This window comes from Silene latifolia, chromosome X (genome assembly GCF_048544455.1).
Source record: "Silene latifolia isolate original U9 population chromosome X, ASM4854445v1, whole genome shotgun sequence".
Lineage (NCBI taxonomy): Eukaryota > Viridiplantae > Streptophyta > Magnoliopsida > Caryophyllales > Caryophyllaceae > Silene > Silene latifolia.
In genome coordinates, this window is record NC_133537.1 from 4,715,291 (window position 1) to 4,734,030 (window position 18,740).

The 18,740-nt window shown below is 33.3% G+C and overlaps 1 protein-coding gene across 1 annotated transcript; it reads right to left on the reverse strand.

Moving 5' to 3' along the window:
* Positions 1-9,923: 9,923 nt before the first annotated feature.
* LOC141622378 (naringenin,2-oxoglutarate 3-dioxygenase) lies at positions 9,924-13,524 on the reverse strand. Its single transcript, XM_074438417.1, has 3 exons — positions 13,041-13,524; positions 11,617-12,045; positions 9,924-10,415 (listed from the first exon to the last, which is right to left on the reverse strand). Exons 1-3 carry the CDS (start codon positions 13,401-13,403, stop codon positions 10,110-10,112), a joined length of 1,098 nt encoding a protein of 365 aa, XP_074294518.1. The 5' UTR covers positions 13,404-13,524; the 3' UTR covers positions 9,924-10,109.
* Positions 13,525-18,740: the final 5,216 nt, after the last annotated feature.

Consider the following 18,740-nt stretch of genomic DNA (forward strand, 5'->3'; position numbering starts at 1 on the left):
CCTCCCTACTTCCATTTACAAAAATTGTGAAAGGTTGATGAACATTAAAGCAATTCACTCTCCTCGGTGTATAATCAAAATCGGTTCGAGCCACCGGCTTTCCACTCTGTCCGTGATATGGTTTTAGCTCAAGGTTGGGAGAAATTACTGGAAATGCGTGAGCCGGTATTTGTGAGTGAAGTGATTCAATTCTTTGCAACGGTGCGGGTTGATAAATCCGTGATTTTGTTACTGACTAAGGTGAACGGTAAGCCTCTAAAACTGACTCAATCTGATTTCGCTACTGCTCTTAATATTCCAGTCGGAGGCTATGACAACCTCCCCTCCGAAACTTGGGTAGCCTTACCATATGCCTCACCTCTTAGCATTGCTCAAACCGTTTGTCCCAAAACTGTCTCCCCCGGACCCGTGAGCAACACCCAAATCCCACCTCCTCTTCGAATTATCTTCAATATGCTTTGTAGGTCAATTTACCCGTCGGGTGATAGAGGAAAACTAACTATTGCTTTACAATATTTAATCTATCACATTGCTACTCATAAGAAGGTGAACCTAGTCGGGTTAATGTTCAAACGTTTTCATCTTATTTCGACCAAGCTTCGTCGACCTTCTACTCATGTGATTTACCTACCCTATAGCATGTGGTTGTCGGTTGTGCTCAAAGCACAAGGGGTGTTGGTGAACACTAGCTTGGGTTCGTTGGATATGTGTGATACTATGAGTGATGGGCAAATGGGGAAGATGTTGATCAAAATTGAGAATGATGAGTTAATTTCTGTGAAAATTAAGAAGGACCCGGAAGTTGGGTCATCTAGTCAAGGAAATACGGGTACTATGCGGGACGTGCTCAATGCCGTGGCTGAGTTGGGTGCGTGGATTAGGGAAGATGCTCGTCAAAAGGACTTAGCAATCTCGGCCCTTGCTTCCTCTTTGGACCTCATCCGTGGTGAGGTGGATATTATTTCCACCCTTGTGTCAACTAAAGAGGTTGGTGAAGATGCTAATGTGGATGATGATCCGTTGGGTAGTGGCTCGGATGGTGAACAAGCCTCCTCTCCTTAGCCTTTCCAGTCCCTCTCGGCCCTTTAACCTTTTACCCGTATCCCTCTATTTTGTTCCACCCGTGGTTGTGCCTTTCTAAGACTATGTTTTATTACTTGTTATTTTGAACAATTGGTGGTGTACTTTAAACTCTATTTAGCTTTGTTGAACCTTGATTAGCCTATGCTTAATCTTTGTTTATGTTGACCTTGTTACCTTGTCACATCTACATGTGTCTTTTTGTGTTTTCTTGTGAAAAATCTGCACTCTAATGCTTGTGACATCCCTATCCTTTTGATGATGTCAAGAGGGGGAAAAGGTAAACTCATGCTTTGAATCTCTTTGCTTATTGATTAAACTAATGGCTTGTCTAACCTTCTTAGCTTGATTCTTGTTTGAGACAATGTAAAATTGTCTTGTTAGTTTGATTCTAGTTTTTGCCCTTGGTAAGGTAATATTGTCCCTTCTCCATCATTTGATATTACTTGTTAAAACTCTTGAATTAAGGTGTTTACATTGCTTATACATTCGTTTGGGGCTTGTCATCATCAAAGGGGGAATTTGTTGGGTTCCTTATGTTGATGATAACATGCCCATTTGATTTGTGCTATCTTAGTTTACCTTTTCAGGACTAATGACGTAATCAAGCTTGGATTAAGAAGTATTGAAGTTGTTAATCATCCCTTTGTAATTAGTCAAGTGTCATCTAATGTACAAGTGAGAAAGTTAAGTATAGTAGAGTAATAGAAAGCAGTCCGGATGATTTGCTTTAACAACAAACAAGCAGTGAGTGGACTTTGCCATGACTCGTAAGAACTTGAAGATCTTTTTATCTTTCAAATGCTTTCTCGTGACTCTTATTTTCAAAGATAAAAATCTGATTTTATTAAGGAGGTAGTATCCAATGAAGAGTGGTTTGAATTATTCAAAATGTTTCCTCTTTGTGCAAATTCAATCCCTTGGTTTTTAAGAAAACAAAAGTTGCTTTTTGCCATTTTGGTGATAACTTGTCTCTTGTGACTTGTTTTTCATTCTTTGTCTTCTGATTTTACATGAGCATTTAAGGGTATTCTTCTATCCTTCTTTCTCTATTCTTACCTATGCAAAAGACTCCATTTTGGTGCAAGCTTTTGAATGGCTACCATTGCTCCTCACATGCAAAACCTTTGACCCCTCAAAACCCTAGCAACCCCCTTCACTACCTCCTCTATAAATACCGTGTCCTATCTTCATAAATCCCCAAGACTTTTCTGATTTAATTTTTCCAAACCTTGCAAATTGTTTTAAGAGTTTAAAACCGTGTCTTTGCAAAACCGTTCAAAAGTCTTCAAGTGTCTTTCAGTTTCTACAGTCGTGGCTACTGTTGCTTTTATATACTAAACTCTCGTGCTTAAAAGTGTTGATCTTGTAAAAGTTGTCCACCTCTATTCTTTGTTAAGAATGTGTTAGTGGAAACTTGATCCTTTACATTTTAAGTGTGTTAGAAGAGTTTAGGACGGAGTAGTCTTTTACTCTTGACAACCGGAGTAGGTTGTGAGTTGGCAATCGGAGTAGATTGCGAGTTAGCTTGTCATAGAACGGAGTAGTTCTTGTACTAGCTTTGCAACCGGAGTAGGTTGGCGTCTTTTATTACAAGGGTCTTTTAGTTGTCGGAGTAGATCACTAAAGGAAAGTAATAAAAAGGTAGATTGGACGTAGGCACTTTAGTATTTGCCGAACCAATTCAAAAACTCGTGTTCATTGTTTATCTCTTTAATTCCGCTGCTTTCTTACTTTGTTTGTTTGTTTTGTTTAGCTTAAACTTAGAAGTAATTCACCATCTTGTCGTATTTGGTGCAAGAATACTCCACAAATCGAGACAAATAGATACGATCGAACGATTGTTGCTTTCATACTTCAAAGAAACATTCATTGTAACTTTGTTTGTTTTGTTTCGCTTAAACTTAGAAGAATAAATATTCACCATATCTGTCGTATTTGGTCTCAGATAATACTCCACAAATCGAGACAAATAGATACTGATCGAAACGATTATTGCTTTCATACTTCAGCAAACATTCATTGTGATACTTGTTCAATCTTTCAATATTATTCAAAGTATCCTCAAATCTCTTTTGTTCACTTAACTTACTTTAATCCAATAAAGTTGAAGTTAAAATTTTTAAAAGAGTACCTAATTCACCCCCTCCCCCTCTTAGGTACTTGAATCCATAAACTCAACAATAATGTTAATATACAACTGGATGTTGGATTTTATTTGTATCCAACAATTGACCCTTTCATTTTTTTTCTTAATTTTTGTGTCTAAACCAAAGACGAATAAATGATGAGGAGTTCAAGATGGAGGGAGTAGTACGGACTACGGAGTATTTTCCTAATAGAGTGTGAATATGAAGCATACAATTATTGGTGTCCTTCAAAAGAACTTTGGATCTTTCAAAAGAACTTTGGATCTTTTGGTAGAATGATCCTAAATAGTTATGGTTAGCTCTGTTGATGTTGTACTACAATAGTATACGAGTAGTTAACATTGAGAATAAATCCAAGCACACATATGCAAATCAAAGTGTGAACTACTTCTCCACTACTAGTCCAACATTGTACATGTCAATAAACCTAACTACGCACTATATATTTGGCATTATTATTATTATTGTATTATCAAACTAATAAGGATTTAATCTACATGATTTCAAAAGTTTTCATTACACTCACTCTATTTTAATTAGATTATTTGATCCTAGAGCTAGATTGACAAATTGTCCAACACCATGGTAGAGCAATAGAGCAACTCTTGTTCAATTCAAACTCTTTTCGAGTTTACCGTTGCACCTAACTCAACGTTATTTAATGACCGAAAATTCAAGAGAAGGAACGATTCAGCATAGATAGAAAATTTTACAAGGAACTGATAACGTTCAATAATTTAAGAAATAACCAGAAAATTTTAAGTGCAAGTTATTAAGTTCTCCATCTCAATCGTCTGATTATTTTTAAGTTTTTTTCCTGCAAGAAAAAGGAGAAAGAAGAACCACTTTTATTAGTAACAACTTTTTAATGTAAGTGAACCGATTATTTTGTATATTAGAATTCACTTTTAAGCTAAAAGGTAGATAATGATTAATACGTAGTAGTACATTATAAAATGATGAGATAGATCAACAAATAATTAATGACGATAAATGAAATATTTTTCTAGTTAAGGAACTAAAATTCCCAAGCAACTAACCCTTGCTCTACCATTGTTAACCCTTAAAGAGAATCTATAAATGAAACCTTTAATATCCATCAAATAGTACGGTATCAAACGTACATTCCAAAATAGTTGGAAAGATGTACACCGTATATAGCAAGTTTCCTTTAGATTTGGAATTTGTTGCTTCCATTGTAAAGAGAGACTTACGTTTTAAAGTCATCGACTTTTAACGAGTCAAGTTAAGACACGACTCTAATAATAAGCTAAACAAGCCGTTAAAGGAACAATAACGTTAAACGCGTGACCCCTTTTCTAGTTGTACAACTCATCCTTGTGTTCACAATACAAGCTACATACGCTATTATTAATTGCATGCATGAAATCTGTTGGGACTGCCGCCTTCATCACTCCACCATATAGTGGTGGAATTAAGGGGGTTAGCAGGGGGCCGTCTTTCCTGACGGTTGAGATATTCAAAGTTTTTAGTTAATTTTTTCGAACTTTTTTCTAGTGTACATTATATTAGTACTCATCTAGTCCCCCTAAAAATTTTCGCCCCCTCTAAGCGCAATTCCTGACTCCATCACTGCCGTCAGGCGTCATGTAATGTTGTCCGCTTTGAATCAACACGCATGGATTTGTTTTGAACTCCCCCCCCCCCCAAAAAAAAACATACAACTTGTATTGCATCTCTATCTATTGTTTTTGAACTCCTTCCGTTACGGTCATTTGTTTACCTTTGGTTTTGCCACAAATACTAAGGAAAGATAAAGAGGTCAATTATTGGATGACAGGTGAACCAAATTGAGTGTGAACTGTGAAATATCAAATTGCTCATCAAATGCATTCTCTCAAAATAGAAAGGTAAATAATTTGCTGAGACACCTCAAAATGAAATACGTAAACTAATGACCGGCATAAAGGGGATATTATTTCCTCTTTATATCTCATCACACATTATTTCGATAATATTTTCTTTTATTTCCTATCAGAGAAAAAGTTGCGTAAAATTGTTATTGGAATTAACTAGATTCCTTTTTAAAAGTATTTTCAATAAAAATTTGACACCTATTGACCTATAATTATGATGTTAAAGTGATGCATAGATCCTTAAGGGTCACTGGACTCAAGACTCACCACTCACCACTCATCACAATGTTAACTTTAGTGATCCGTTCACGTCTTCGATCACATAACCAAGTTATGTTCTAAGTATATTACTAGTACTCCGTAGTAAATACTTTAATTGATAAATAAACTATTCATGAAAATAACTAAATAAGTAGTACAGTTAAAAACTAAATAGTCCAATGTGAGTTTAATTAATTAATTAAAGTCGGCAAGCTGATTAGTCAACAGTAGTCAATTTGTACTCTATATACTAGTCCAAGGAAAGATCGGAAATTGGAAGTCTTTGATGTCATCTATTTGTGTTGCATAGGTAAATATTCTACCCTTTGCAAGACAAGACTAGTTAGTTATCCTATGTTGAACTAGTCTAGTGGATGACAATAACATATGACTTAATTATGGGAACTTTTAATTTCAATTCGTATTAGTTTAAAATTTATAAAACTTGTACCATTAAATTACTTATGAATAGAGTTTAATATTGGTATATATATTTTATACTAATATTTATTCTTATATTTTTAAAGAACTGAATACAAAAAGAAAAATTATGTGTTAAAATATGTGAATGATAGGTAAAAAAAAAGATATATAATTCGATCCCAAACAAAAAAAAATGAGATAATACAACCTAGTGATTCTGAGTTTCGGTATCACCCTCTCACAAGTAAAATATACTCCGTAAGTGTATAAAACCCTACACATTTCTCTCTCCATAATATAAAATCTTTCTTATTATATACGGAAGTATGTAAGTGAGTAATACTGAAATTGAGTATCAGTTGATACACAAAATCTCATTGAAGACGACGATATCCGTCACAAGCTTGTGACGGATACCATTTCCTCTCACAAAATACCCATGAGAGGTGAGTGAGGGAGCACATGGGGGTGCCCCACCTTATCCCCTCTCCCTTTTTATGAGAGGTCTTCAGCTTGTGACGGACAAGCAAGACGCTTTGCAGTTGATATGAGCTTATCATTGTCTTCAGTCACTCGTTAACAAAGACCAACTCGAACAAGGGCCATAAATTAAGAGTCGACATAGCCACGTAGGCCATGTATAGTAGATGTTGCACATAGTTCACGAGGTAGGGCTTAGTTGGAAGAGAATTCAATTCAATTGGAATTGCAATTATAAGCTGATGATATTTTGTACATGTGTTTTTGCCAAATCAGACAGGTGTGTGGTTATCTTAGCACTCAACGAGCCACTCCAAACTCTACAAGTCACGCGGTAGTCGGTTTGGATATTTTCTCAAATAATATGGAAAAATAATCGAAAAATAATATGCGGTATTTCCGAGGTTTGACATTTTACACACAGTACATTGAAAATTTTGAATTTTTTAATTAAAATTTTTGAGGTTTACTTTATGTTATCACCAGTTTATCCTCAATGAAATTTTCCGCCACCTAACCAAAAATCCTGACTCCACCACTACATAAAGCTAACTATTATAAACCTAATTATTATGTCACGACTTCAAGATGACTAAAATGTGCACGTTTACTTTAGATGTTGTATACATTGTTAGATACACAATTGAAGCAAACAAATCTTAAAACCTCGTATATAATATCATTCAAATCACTTTATCAAATATTCCATTTGCGTGACTTCAACTGTTTGGTTATTTGTTACGTTTGCGGCTAAAATGTTAGTTATGTAATTATGTTACGTATCACAATGCTAAAATGTTAGTTATGTAACTATGTTACGTATCACAATTCACAAAGTCGTTTTTGGGCCTGGTTTTTTCCCGATTAATTTCAGCTCAATTAAGTTTAGCTCAACTTTATTCAATTCAATTCAACTCAGTTCAGCTTATATCTATTCAAATTAACTCTTATTTCAGTTCCATTCAGTTTATCTTCATTTAATTCAATTTAATTCAACTCAGCTCTATTCTGTTCAATTCAACTCTTTTCAGGCGAAAAGACCAGGACCTTATTGTAATGACATCTAATAATTCTTATTTTATTATAATTAAGATATAATGTTAATAGTAGCTATTTTATAAAGTTTTTTTTTACTACTTATTTGGTAAAAAACTAAAATTATAAAAATAAATTTAAAAAAATTGGAAATTAATAGTGGGTAAAACAACTTTTGCGAAAAAAATTATCGAACAAAATTATGGTATACCGGGTTAATGGGTAAGTGATGCAGGACGGTTTTATATATTCACCCGTTGGGGGTGGGTAAGATCTTGAAAATTTGTATCCGCCATAGACAGTGGGGCGGGTATGGATACAAACTTTTCTTGGTGAATATAAATACGGAGAACCTATATCCACCACCGCCCCTCTTCAATGACATCTTTACACACAAATTTATGCAAACAATATGCATGTTTGAATTTCGTGGTCATTAATTCTACTGACGTAATATTTCCTTTAAATTGAAAGCTGCGTAAAAAATATTCTCATTTATTCCTTTGATTTTTGTTAACTGGTTGCGTGGAATATTTTATGTTGGAGATTACAAAATCAGCGTGTACAGCTATCTCTTACTCGTACGTTATAAGATAACGCGGGAATAAATCAGAACGATAACGGTATTATACAGTTGTCTTCATCTTATTTGTTGTTTTATGTTATATGCGCAAAATCGTGTAGAAAATTACGGTCTTTTGCTACAAAAGAAACTGAACATATATTTACGTCGATTAGTAGATCCTTTTTTTTTGAGAAAGAATAGTAGATCCTTTTGAGAGACTGTTTCCTGTTGTGTGAGGTCTGCTATTAAATACATTAAAATAAATAGATAACTACCTTAATTATTTGAGGAATGTTATATAAACATTGTTAAGAGATCGTCTTATAAAAAAAATGGTTCAAGAAAATGATTACAGAGATTACAATTTTTTTCCGGGTAGGACTATTAGGTCGATAAAGTTCTTCCTCGTGGACTTTAACACTGCTATATTTACAGAGTTCGAACATAAAACCTCTTAAGCCCTTATAAGTTAATCTAAATGTTCATATGTAGAGATTACCATTTAATTAAAAACACAAAAATCCAAAAGACACAAAGCAAAAGTGCGTTTTATTACTACTAGTGAGGTTAATACGTGTCCGGTGTTAGTTGTATAGATCTAGACTTCTCAAGCAGTGTTACAACATAGTACATAGTACTCCGCACTACTACTCGTAACATATTAATCGTACTTATTTAGTACGAGTAATAATTATTGACAGTCTTGACTCTTGAGTATCCTATGTCACACACTCACACACTCACACGACACACCTAATTAAATAGTCTTTTATTTTAATCGTTTATTTACCTTTTATTTTAGCCAAAGACTAAGAAGAGAGAAGAGGTCTATTTATAGGTACATAAAATCTCGTTATAGACGGCACATATCCGTTTATAATTAAAGACGGGTCAAATACAATACCACATTCTAATAGGACAAGCAACAAGTAGGGTGGTGGGGGCAAAAAATGTCACCACTTTAAAGCTATTTGACCCGTCTTTAGCTATAGATGGATATATCCGTCTATAACAAGACTAACTGTTATAGGTATTGTTATTAAATGACAAATGGTCATAAATAAATCCATGCTCGGTAATGCGCATTTGGAGATTAACAAGAAATAAGCAAAGGTGAATGAACGTAAAAGTAAATGAATAAACAAGACGATGTTTAAAAATTGGTTCAACCTCTACTCCGAGACCTACGTCCATCCGTTATTTTATAACTTGTTTAGAAATTTACTCAAACTTGCTAAATCACTGACAATAAAAATAACTTGCCAACTAACCAAGTGCTTGTGGCCCAGTGGTGATTCCAGGCTCCCTCAAAGCGTGGAAAATTCTGCGAATTGCGAGGTCCTGGGTTCAAATTCCACTGTGGGGAACGCATGTGGTTATTTCGGCTTTCGAGGGGAAACCCCGTTGAATAAGTGGACCCTGGGCTTGCCGGTGTCTGGGTGTCCGAGGGTTTGCTCGCTCCTTGGATCAGCCTGGTCGGCCTTCGTGGGGCAACCCCGATGAAGCTGGGGCTGGTAGCTGGGAGAGGGATTCTCCCTTTGCTTGCAAAAAAAAATAACTTGCCAACTAACTCCGGTTGCAACTCAAACTTGGGCTAGCCATAAGGCTGAAGTTAAAAACCCTAATTGGATAGCAAGTCCAAAACCCAATAATAACTCATGATATTAAATTGGGCTAGCCCATAATCTGTTAAACCAAAAGCCAGGAAAAAAGCCCATGACTTCTTTTTAATCCTATATGATCGGTTGCGGATGCACAAAATTTTCTTTTTAAGGTCTCAAGAAAAAATATTATATCTATTTCTTTACGAATAAATTTATTTTACTTTTACTCAAGAATAGCAGCAAAATATATACACAAAAAAAATCGTTTTCATGTCACGGGACTCTGGAAAATGGCTCATGCCTCCGCCACTTTTCCCTACTAATTAACAAAAAAAATGTCTTGATATTTTTCAATATGCACAAAATAACATTTTTATATTTTAGGATGTAATCAGCAGTCCGTAATTTTTATTATGAAATACACAAGGTATTATGAAAACTCATAAAATAGTCCATAATTTTGCAATTTCAATTAATTATGAGCAATTTAAATTTTGACACACACACATTAAATTAAGTCACTCAATAACCATAACTTGGTTCCCCTTGCACACACATAACAATTTTTATTTTCATACTTATATATAATATAATATAAATAATTAAACTTCAATTTGAAGCCATAATCAAGTCCTTAAGCAAGGATTTGTTCAATAGGCTTGGATTCAAACTTGGCCTTCTCTGGCTCCTTAATTAGCTCTTCTTCCTTAGCAAGCTTCTTAATCCGAGCAAGCTCGAGATCTTTGCTCATTTTCCTCCTATACATTTCCGCGAATGTGATTGGCCCTTCCATTATCGGCTTCTCCCCTTCTCGTACTGCCAACGGGTACACTGTTGCCTCTGGAGCCGGGTTTTGAAATGTTGCAATCGACAATCTGCTTGTTTCCGAGTTCACCACTGCCTGGTGGTCCGCATTCTTAAATCTCCCATTGCTTAAAAACTTCGGCCATGTTCCAAATTCACATTAAACTCGAGTCAATTAAAAGTTGCTAGTTAATTAAGGGACATAATTAAAAGCTGTAATTTTCATGGACGTAAAAAACAGGACTAACAGTAACATGCCTTAAAATCTTAGGGCACAAAATTTGGATTTTTCATCATGGACTAAATTATCCCTTGTCATTTTCGCTATATCGCTTCACGGTCCAAATCAATTAAGGAACCAATGTTAAATTGTACAACAACAATTAGTCAATTTCATGTCACATAATCATGTACGAAATTAATATCAAGAGAAAAATCATGCACGCGACCCATATTTTCAAACTCGTTTTAATGTATGTGATGGTTGAACTAGTTGATCGAACAAACAGGTCATTCGGATCAATTTATTTTTTACCGTGTTTGATCATTTTGTACCGTATTTCAATTAACGTACGTTTGATTCAAATAAGTCATTTCAGGCAATTACGTAAGTTTAATTCAAATAAGCCATTTTAGGCAATTTGAGTCATTTTCATAAAGGGTGATTTCGGATCCAACTAATAGAAAATCTAATAAATATCAAATCCCCTATTTACTAAATGAATAGGCGAACTCTATCATTTTCCCGCCAAAAAGCATATTCTTAAAAAAGGAAACTAATGATATAATTATATTCATTCACTAAATAAGGAAACTAACAATGACAATTTAATTAATCTATTATATTTTTATTAAAATTAATCTTTTCATCAAATTATAATCTTTTCATTAAACTCTAAACTATATTATTTTAATTAACATAAAAAATTTGATATAAAAGTATAAATTGCTAAATCTTTTATTATTCCTATTATTAGATGATGAGTTGACCCATATTCTGTATAAAACGATCGTTGTTATTACTTTCGTGACAAAGAAAATTGAAAAAAAAAAAAATATAAATTGAAACTCATTAGTTTTATGCTATAAAAATATTTTCATTAGAATATATTTTAACTCATGACTCAATTTTCTTAACTAATTTTCAGTTCTAACTTTTATTTATCCAAGCAAAATATAATAATGACAAATGTAAACAATTACTCCTAAAATATCAATATTATATAAATAATTTTATAAAAATATTAAAACTTTAAATACCGTGCATATAATACACGGCGTCTAAACTAGTTAGGATTAAATGCGAATTTGAAAAAATATTTGTAAGAATAACTCACATGACCATGGTCACCAAGATTAACAACAAAGGCACCGGGAACAGGCTGGACCGTGATCCAAGTCTTACCACCATCGCGCGTAGCCTGGAGCCCACCGACCTGGTCCTGAAGAAGTAAGGTTATGGTGCCCGGGTCGGTATGGCGCTTAAGCCCAAGGGTCAGGTCCGGCTGAGGACATTTCGGGTAGTAATTAACCACAATCTTTTGGTCCATTTCAACACAGGCCTCGGTCAGTGCTTCGGACTCGAGGCCCATAGCTTCGGATAAGACTCCTAAAAGCTTGCAGGCCAGGCCCATTAACTTGTTGCTATATTCTTCTGTTACTTTATTCCAACCTTCTGGTTTGTCTGGCCATCTTGAGTAGTCTCTTGACTTCATTGGGTATGAGAAATACGTCACTATTTCCCTCCAATCTTGGACTACTTCACCCTGATTGGGCAATAATAGTTTTGTCGTAAAATGATTCGGAATCAGTTAACATGGAAAAATATACAGATATAGAACATGAAAAAATATATAGATATAGAGTACTCCCTCCATTTTTTTAATATATGACGTTTTGCTTTTTCGAGGCGAGCCTTTGACTTTAATATTTACAAAAATATATTGGTAAAAAATTATAAAAATTATACCATTAAATTTATTATGAAAAACCTTTTCATATGAGTATACATATCACTATATTTAAACATATAATTTGAGAAATATTGAAGAGAGAAGTGTATGTCTCGAAATGTGAGAAAGTCATATATAGAAAAATAGAGGGAGTACATTATAATAATGCACTCTTGTAAAATTATCAAGTGTGTATTTAGCAACATTTTTACGATTAAATTAATTATATTAAGGTTTAATGCAAAGACGCGGTAATAAGTAGGGCTGATAATATTTGTTGTGAAGAGAGTTTATAATTTTATTCGATTTTTTTAGATATAACACTAACCAAAGAAAATGATTTATCGTTTAGTTTCATTAAACACTAAAGGTGGCCAACTCGGCTTTCTACGAGTAATACATAAATCGATGGACATAACACTACTACTTCCTCCATCCAGTTAATAGTTTACATTTGCTTGATTTGCTTTTCACAAAATAAAATAACTGAAAATTATTAACTGAGACAGAGGGAGTACGAATTAAAGTAATAAAAAGGCTTTTACCACATCAGAAGTAATAGTTTACATTTTCATATTATCATGCACTTAGGTTTTTTAAATAACTACCATAATATATATGGAAGGATAATAGTATTTTTAGTAATTAAATAAAACCGTTTTACGGAAAACTTCATTACTCGCACTATTTTGACTCAACAATATTATAGGTGGAATTTATTAAGATAACAAACATGATGAAAATACATAACAACAAATATATATACAATTAATTAATTAATTAAGTAGCCAAAATAAATTAAAACTAACCTGAAGATGACTTGAGACGATAAACCCACCCTTCTTCCCGCCGGACATATCAAACCGGAGCTTTTCCTCCGGCGAAAGAGCGAAAAATTCACGAGCCAAGCGAGTCATATCTTCAATAAGTTGTTCACTAATACCATGATCAATCACTTGAAATATCCCCCATTCTTCACATGCCTCAACAATTTTTCGACATATTTCACCTTTTTCTCCGTCATCTATTCCGGCTAGCGAAATCACCGGAATATCATTGCTAAAATTATTATATGCCACTTTTGGACGTTCTTCTTCGTCCCTAATGAAGTTCGGGTTCAATTTATCCGACCCCTCTAATCCCGTCAATGTTTTTGGTTTCTCAGCGACCATTTTTAATCGTAACTTATATAATTTACTATATAAATATGTTGTATAAAATATAATTTTGATTGTATGAAATTATGTTATATTTTTACGTTAACAATAAAATAAATGAGCAATGCATGTGAAATATTACACGGTACGTTGGGCGAAGTTCATATATATAAGGAGGATGACGATGGAAAGTGTCACCTGGTGATCGATTGTAGGGTCCCACCGGTACCTTTTTTCCTAAATTTTGTGCTACTTCGATATCAGTCATATGACTTTTTAATATTAAGTTAAAAGTTCTAAACATAAATTATTGTTAGAAGTCGTCTTAAGTTAACGATATTAATAAATCATACTCCGTAACTGATTTTAAAGTAAAAACATATAGGAGGAGTGATGTAAGTTGTTTAAACTAAGACGGTCTTAACTCTAATTATATAAACAAATACTTCATCCGTCCTGGTTATTTGTTTACTTTTGGTTTTGACACAATCACACAAAGACTAAGGAAAGAGGGGGATAGTTATAAGATGATAAGTGGGCAAGATTTGAGTTAGGATGATCAAATTTCTCGTCAAAAACATTCCTAAAATAGAAGGATAAAGAATTCACTGAGACACTCAAAATAGAATAGGTAAATTACCGGGCAGAGGGAATATAACATTATGATACATTTTGCTAATATTTGTACATTTTGCTAATAATCATTATGATACATTTTGCTAATATTTGTACATTTTACTATAAAATAGAAGGATAAAGAATTCACCGAGACTACTCAAGATGGCCAGGCAATCAGGGTGAAGTAGCACAAATTCTCATTATAGACGGACACTATCCGTCTATACGTATAGACGGATACCACTTTCCCTCACAAAATACCCATTTGCCATAAAATGGGAAGCACATGGGGAGTGCCCCACCTTGTCCCTCCTACCCATTTTATTAGAGGTCTTTACCCGTCTATTCGCCTCACCCGTCTATACCAAGACCTATTGGTGAAGTAGTCCAACCTTCTAATATTTGTACATTTTGCTATAAAATAATGTTTTACTAAAATATGGTTTCGATAGAAAAAAAATACACCTAATAATGTGTAAATAATCATAACATTTAATGTAGTGGAAGTAATATAATATATAAAATGTAGGTCTTATAAAATGGAGAAATACCATAAACCATATACTTCCTCTAACTCAAAATAAATTCTCCATTTATCTCCATTTATATACCCTGTACTATTTTTTTGTTTAACAAATATTTTTGTGAAAATCTTTTTTTATGATGGATTAAATATTTTATGGTCATGTTATTCTTTGGAGTGTAGTTTTTAATATTTTAACACTTGTTTAAGTCAATTTTTTTAACTTTGATCTTAAAAAGTGAAAAGGAAGATTTTCTTAAGTAGGAGAAACTAAATGTGAGAGGTGATATCAAAATTCAATATAAGCCGATGATTTTATTCCGTACTTCTTATATTTATATATTTTGTTAAATTTTTCATATATTTTGATAATAAATGTACACAACGAATGGAACTGATGAGGTAATCTAAGACACTCAAGAGCTAAAATATGGAGTAACAAATCTTATAGAAAGTTGACCTCGTTATTAGTTGACCAATTTGTCTCCTTTAAGACGGTTATATCTGTCTTAAATATAAAATCGGGTTAAATATTACTCCTAGTTAGATGGGACAAAAATTTATCATCCCATTTTTTTTATCTTATCAATCTATTTAATCCGTATTACTCCCTCCTATTCTAAATAACTGTCCCATTTACCATTTTCGTCTATTCACATAACTGTCTCATTTGCCATATTTGGGCATGGTTTTTACTTTCCTACCCTTAACTCTTTTCTTTATTTACTACCCAACCACACATAACCCATCATATTCAATACTTTTCATTATTTAACTCATATATTCTTACCCCTATACAATAATTTTCATTATTTTAACTATATTCCTTAATTTTCGTGTCATTGTCCAAATGAGACACTTATTCGGAATAAGAGGAAGTATTATTTAAGCCGGATATAACCGTCTTTACAAGAATACAAATTTTCATTTGTGACAGTTAAAATCCGTCATAAGCTTATGACGGGAGACAAAGGGGCAAGTGGAAAACAAGTAGAGAGGATTGTAAGAGGTTACAAGCAAGCCGTGTTACAAGATTTTTTTTTAATTGCATTCAAAAAATTTCTTTGACGTAGAAACTGAGAGTGGCCGCTCTAACAACCAAAACCTCGTGCAACTTTTTGTAGCAATCTACCAATTTGCCATGCATACGTGCATGGACCCACCTTTTTTTTTTTTTTTTTTTTTTGTTTTGTCGTTTGTCTCTTACTAGTCTTCACAACGTATTGCATCTTTACTGGTAGTTGAATTTGTCCTTTTTCTAAATAAAAATGGGAAAACTTGGAAAAAATGTTTGGAAAAAAAATAAAAAGACTACAAGTACAAGGATATAATTCATCTTCTAGACGATTACAACCCTAGACCAAATACATTGTGTTGGTGAGAGCTTTTAGTTATTACCCGTCGTGCCGTCACGTTAAACAAAGACCCGTTTATATTCGTTCTGAGTAATATTTTAATTAGACAGACGTAAATAAATGATTTAAATAGATAAATGGAGTATTATTGTTTTATTTCAAGTAGTGAAGATATAATTACTTCCAAGTCAAATTGATCTTATTGTTATCTATATTGTCAATTTAGGTGTATAGTACACGATTTGTTTTAGGTCTGGATTGATTTATAAGTTTATTAATTTTCAACTCGGTTCAAAATTCGATTAAATATGTATTCTATTTGACATACTTGTGTTAATGTACGAGTACTTATATAATTATTTAGTTAGACAAAAACAATGTTGTAGATAATTACGAAAAAAAATGTGTAAATTATACTTCCTCCATTTCATTCAATTCCATACATTTGCTTTATACACGTATATCAATGCTCATTTTCTTTTGTTCATATCTTTAGTTACATATTAGTAAAAATTATAAAAATTTGTTATTTACAATGTACTCGGTAAGACAATTAAAACAAGATCTCACATGACTATATTTTTTGCTATATATTAGAAGTTGTATCGAAAATTCTCCCTACTTGTGAATAGTGTTCAAAAAGGCAAATGTATGGAATTGAATGAAATGGAGGAAGTATGATTTAATAGTTAAAAGAGATTTAAAACCCGCATAAATTCTTGTTAAAGTCATTAAATCTACATACATATTATAAGAATAAGAATGTCGCAGAATAAATCCTTTATTTTAATAATTATCTTTTTGTATGTATGGGTTATTTGTATTAGAATATATTTTACATGTAAACCGTCTTATAAAAGATTCGAAAGTTAGAAATGGATGTGTAAGTAGTACTAAGTACTAAGTAGTGGTTAGGGGAGAAAGAAATGGCGTTGGTTTGATGCATGTGATGCGTATCCGGCTTATCTAACAGCCCACTGTCTTACTTACCAAAAACATGTTTAATTACCTAAGCGTCCATCACATGCTCGATTAACTTTACTAATACTTCCCATAACACCGTTGACTGAACAGTTTATTACTATATATTCTCTTCGTCTCCGTCATTTGTTTACTTTTAATTTTAGCACAAAGACTAAGGAAAAAGAAGGAGTCATTTGCCATGATTTGTACTTAGATTACGGCATTAAAACTCCCATTTCTAAAAAAATATAAGAATTCGAACTGAAATTTCTGAACCAACATTTAATGTAGATTCAAGTTGGATTATTGAATATTTTCCTTATAATTAATCCAAATCTAAATGACATACTTGATTCAATTTGGATACGTTTTCATATAAACAAAGTTTTATCCAACCACAATTTAACGGTACCATAAAATCCAATTAAGATTCAAAACATGAAATGAAATGATGCCACCAGTTAGTCCTGGTCCTGATACGACCTTTTCATATGCAATACAACAACTATCCTATAAGACCGTCCTATAACATAGAACTTGCCTAAAAGGATAATAGCCCATAAATAATATGTAATTTTATGTATATTTTGATTTTATCTTGATAACCCGATATCTTATAATGAAAACCAACATATTTAAATGCACAAATTATCAAAATAAATTATTAGGTTATCAAAATAAAATATTTTTGTACAATTATATTCACTAATTTACTTGGGCTTTGTGTTATTGGGTTGGTCTTAAGCATAAAATGGTCCTACACAACAATTTGTGTATGCCATAATATGTAAGGAATCACTAAAATAATAGGCCTACATAAGATCCAGTGAGAGAGTGATGTCGAAATTGGGTATCACTTGACGGCACTGTCGTTATACCGGGTCTTACGAATCCAAATCGAGCGCATGGTCCATAGTTGTGTTTTTTTCTAATTCGAACAACCAAATTGAATTTGGGACACATGAAATACAGCAATGATTAATATTCACACATCCACAAGCCTGGCCCATTACGTGATAGGTGATTAGAAAGCCCACATAATCTTCGACACAATCGAATGAGGGACAATGAATAGCAACGTCGGACCCCTCCACTCCTCCGGCTTAAAATTCCCAATTCGTAAATATCGACGACGTTTTAGTAAACATCGACGACGTTTTCATTCCGAAAGACAATTTTGCCCTTCACATCTCACTAACTCTCTTCTTTTCTCTCTAAGTCCAAAAATCCCCAAATATTCCCAACATCAAACACCATCACCACCTCCTACCAACACGCCTCCACCACACGCCGCCACCACACGCCACCAGTACCACGCCGCCACCACACGCCGCCACTGCCGTTTAAATTAGTTTTTTTTTTTTTTAAATTAGCTTTGTAATTGAAATTAAATCGTTTATTGTTGTTGTTAATAGATTATATGACTTTATTTGTTAGTTTTAATTGATTATATGCTTCGATTTGGCTAGTTAATTGAATTTGTTTTGATTATTTTAGATTTTATTAAACTTTATTGAATTAGTTTTGAATGAAAGATTGTTGTTTGTATTATTGTAATTGTATTTTTGTTTTTGTTGTCAATCTTTTGCTAATTAGTTGTAATTGCATAGTTGTTTGCGTAAAATAGGTCAATTATATGTCGAATAATGTTGTTGGTGTCGAATTTGAGTCGAAAAAAATGGGGAAGGGGACACCATGGATGAAACATGGGAATTGGTTGTTTCATCCATGGTGAAACGTGAATTTTGGACGTTTGGCCATGGAGGAACGATGATTTTGGCCGTTTGCCCATGGACAAACGTTGGGTTTGGTTGTTTGGCCATGGTCAAACGTTGGAATCCCATGTTTGACCATGGTGATTTTTTTTTTTTTTTTTAATAAAAAAATTAAAAA

Excerpts from the sequence above, each read along its gene's own strand:
- LOC141622378 (XM_074438417.1), bottom strand. The coding sequence starts at position 13,403 with ATGGTCGCTGAGAAACCAAAAACATTGACGGGATTAGAGGGGTCGGAT. Across the intron at positions 12,046-13,040 it reads TCGTCTCAAGTCATCTTCAG|GGTGAAGTAGTCCAAGATTG; the intron begins GTTAGTTTTAAT and ends TTGCCCAATCAG. Across the intron at positions 10,416-11,616 it reads ATCTTGGTGACCATGGTCAT|TTTTTAAGCAATGGGAGATT; the intron begins GTGAGTTATTCT and ends ACATGGCCGAAG.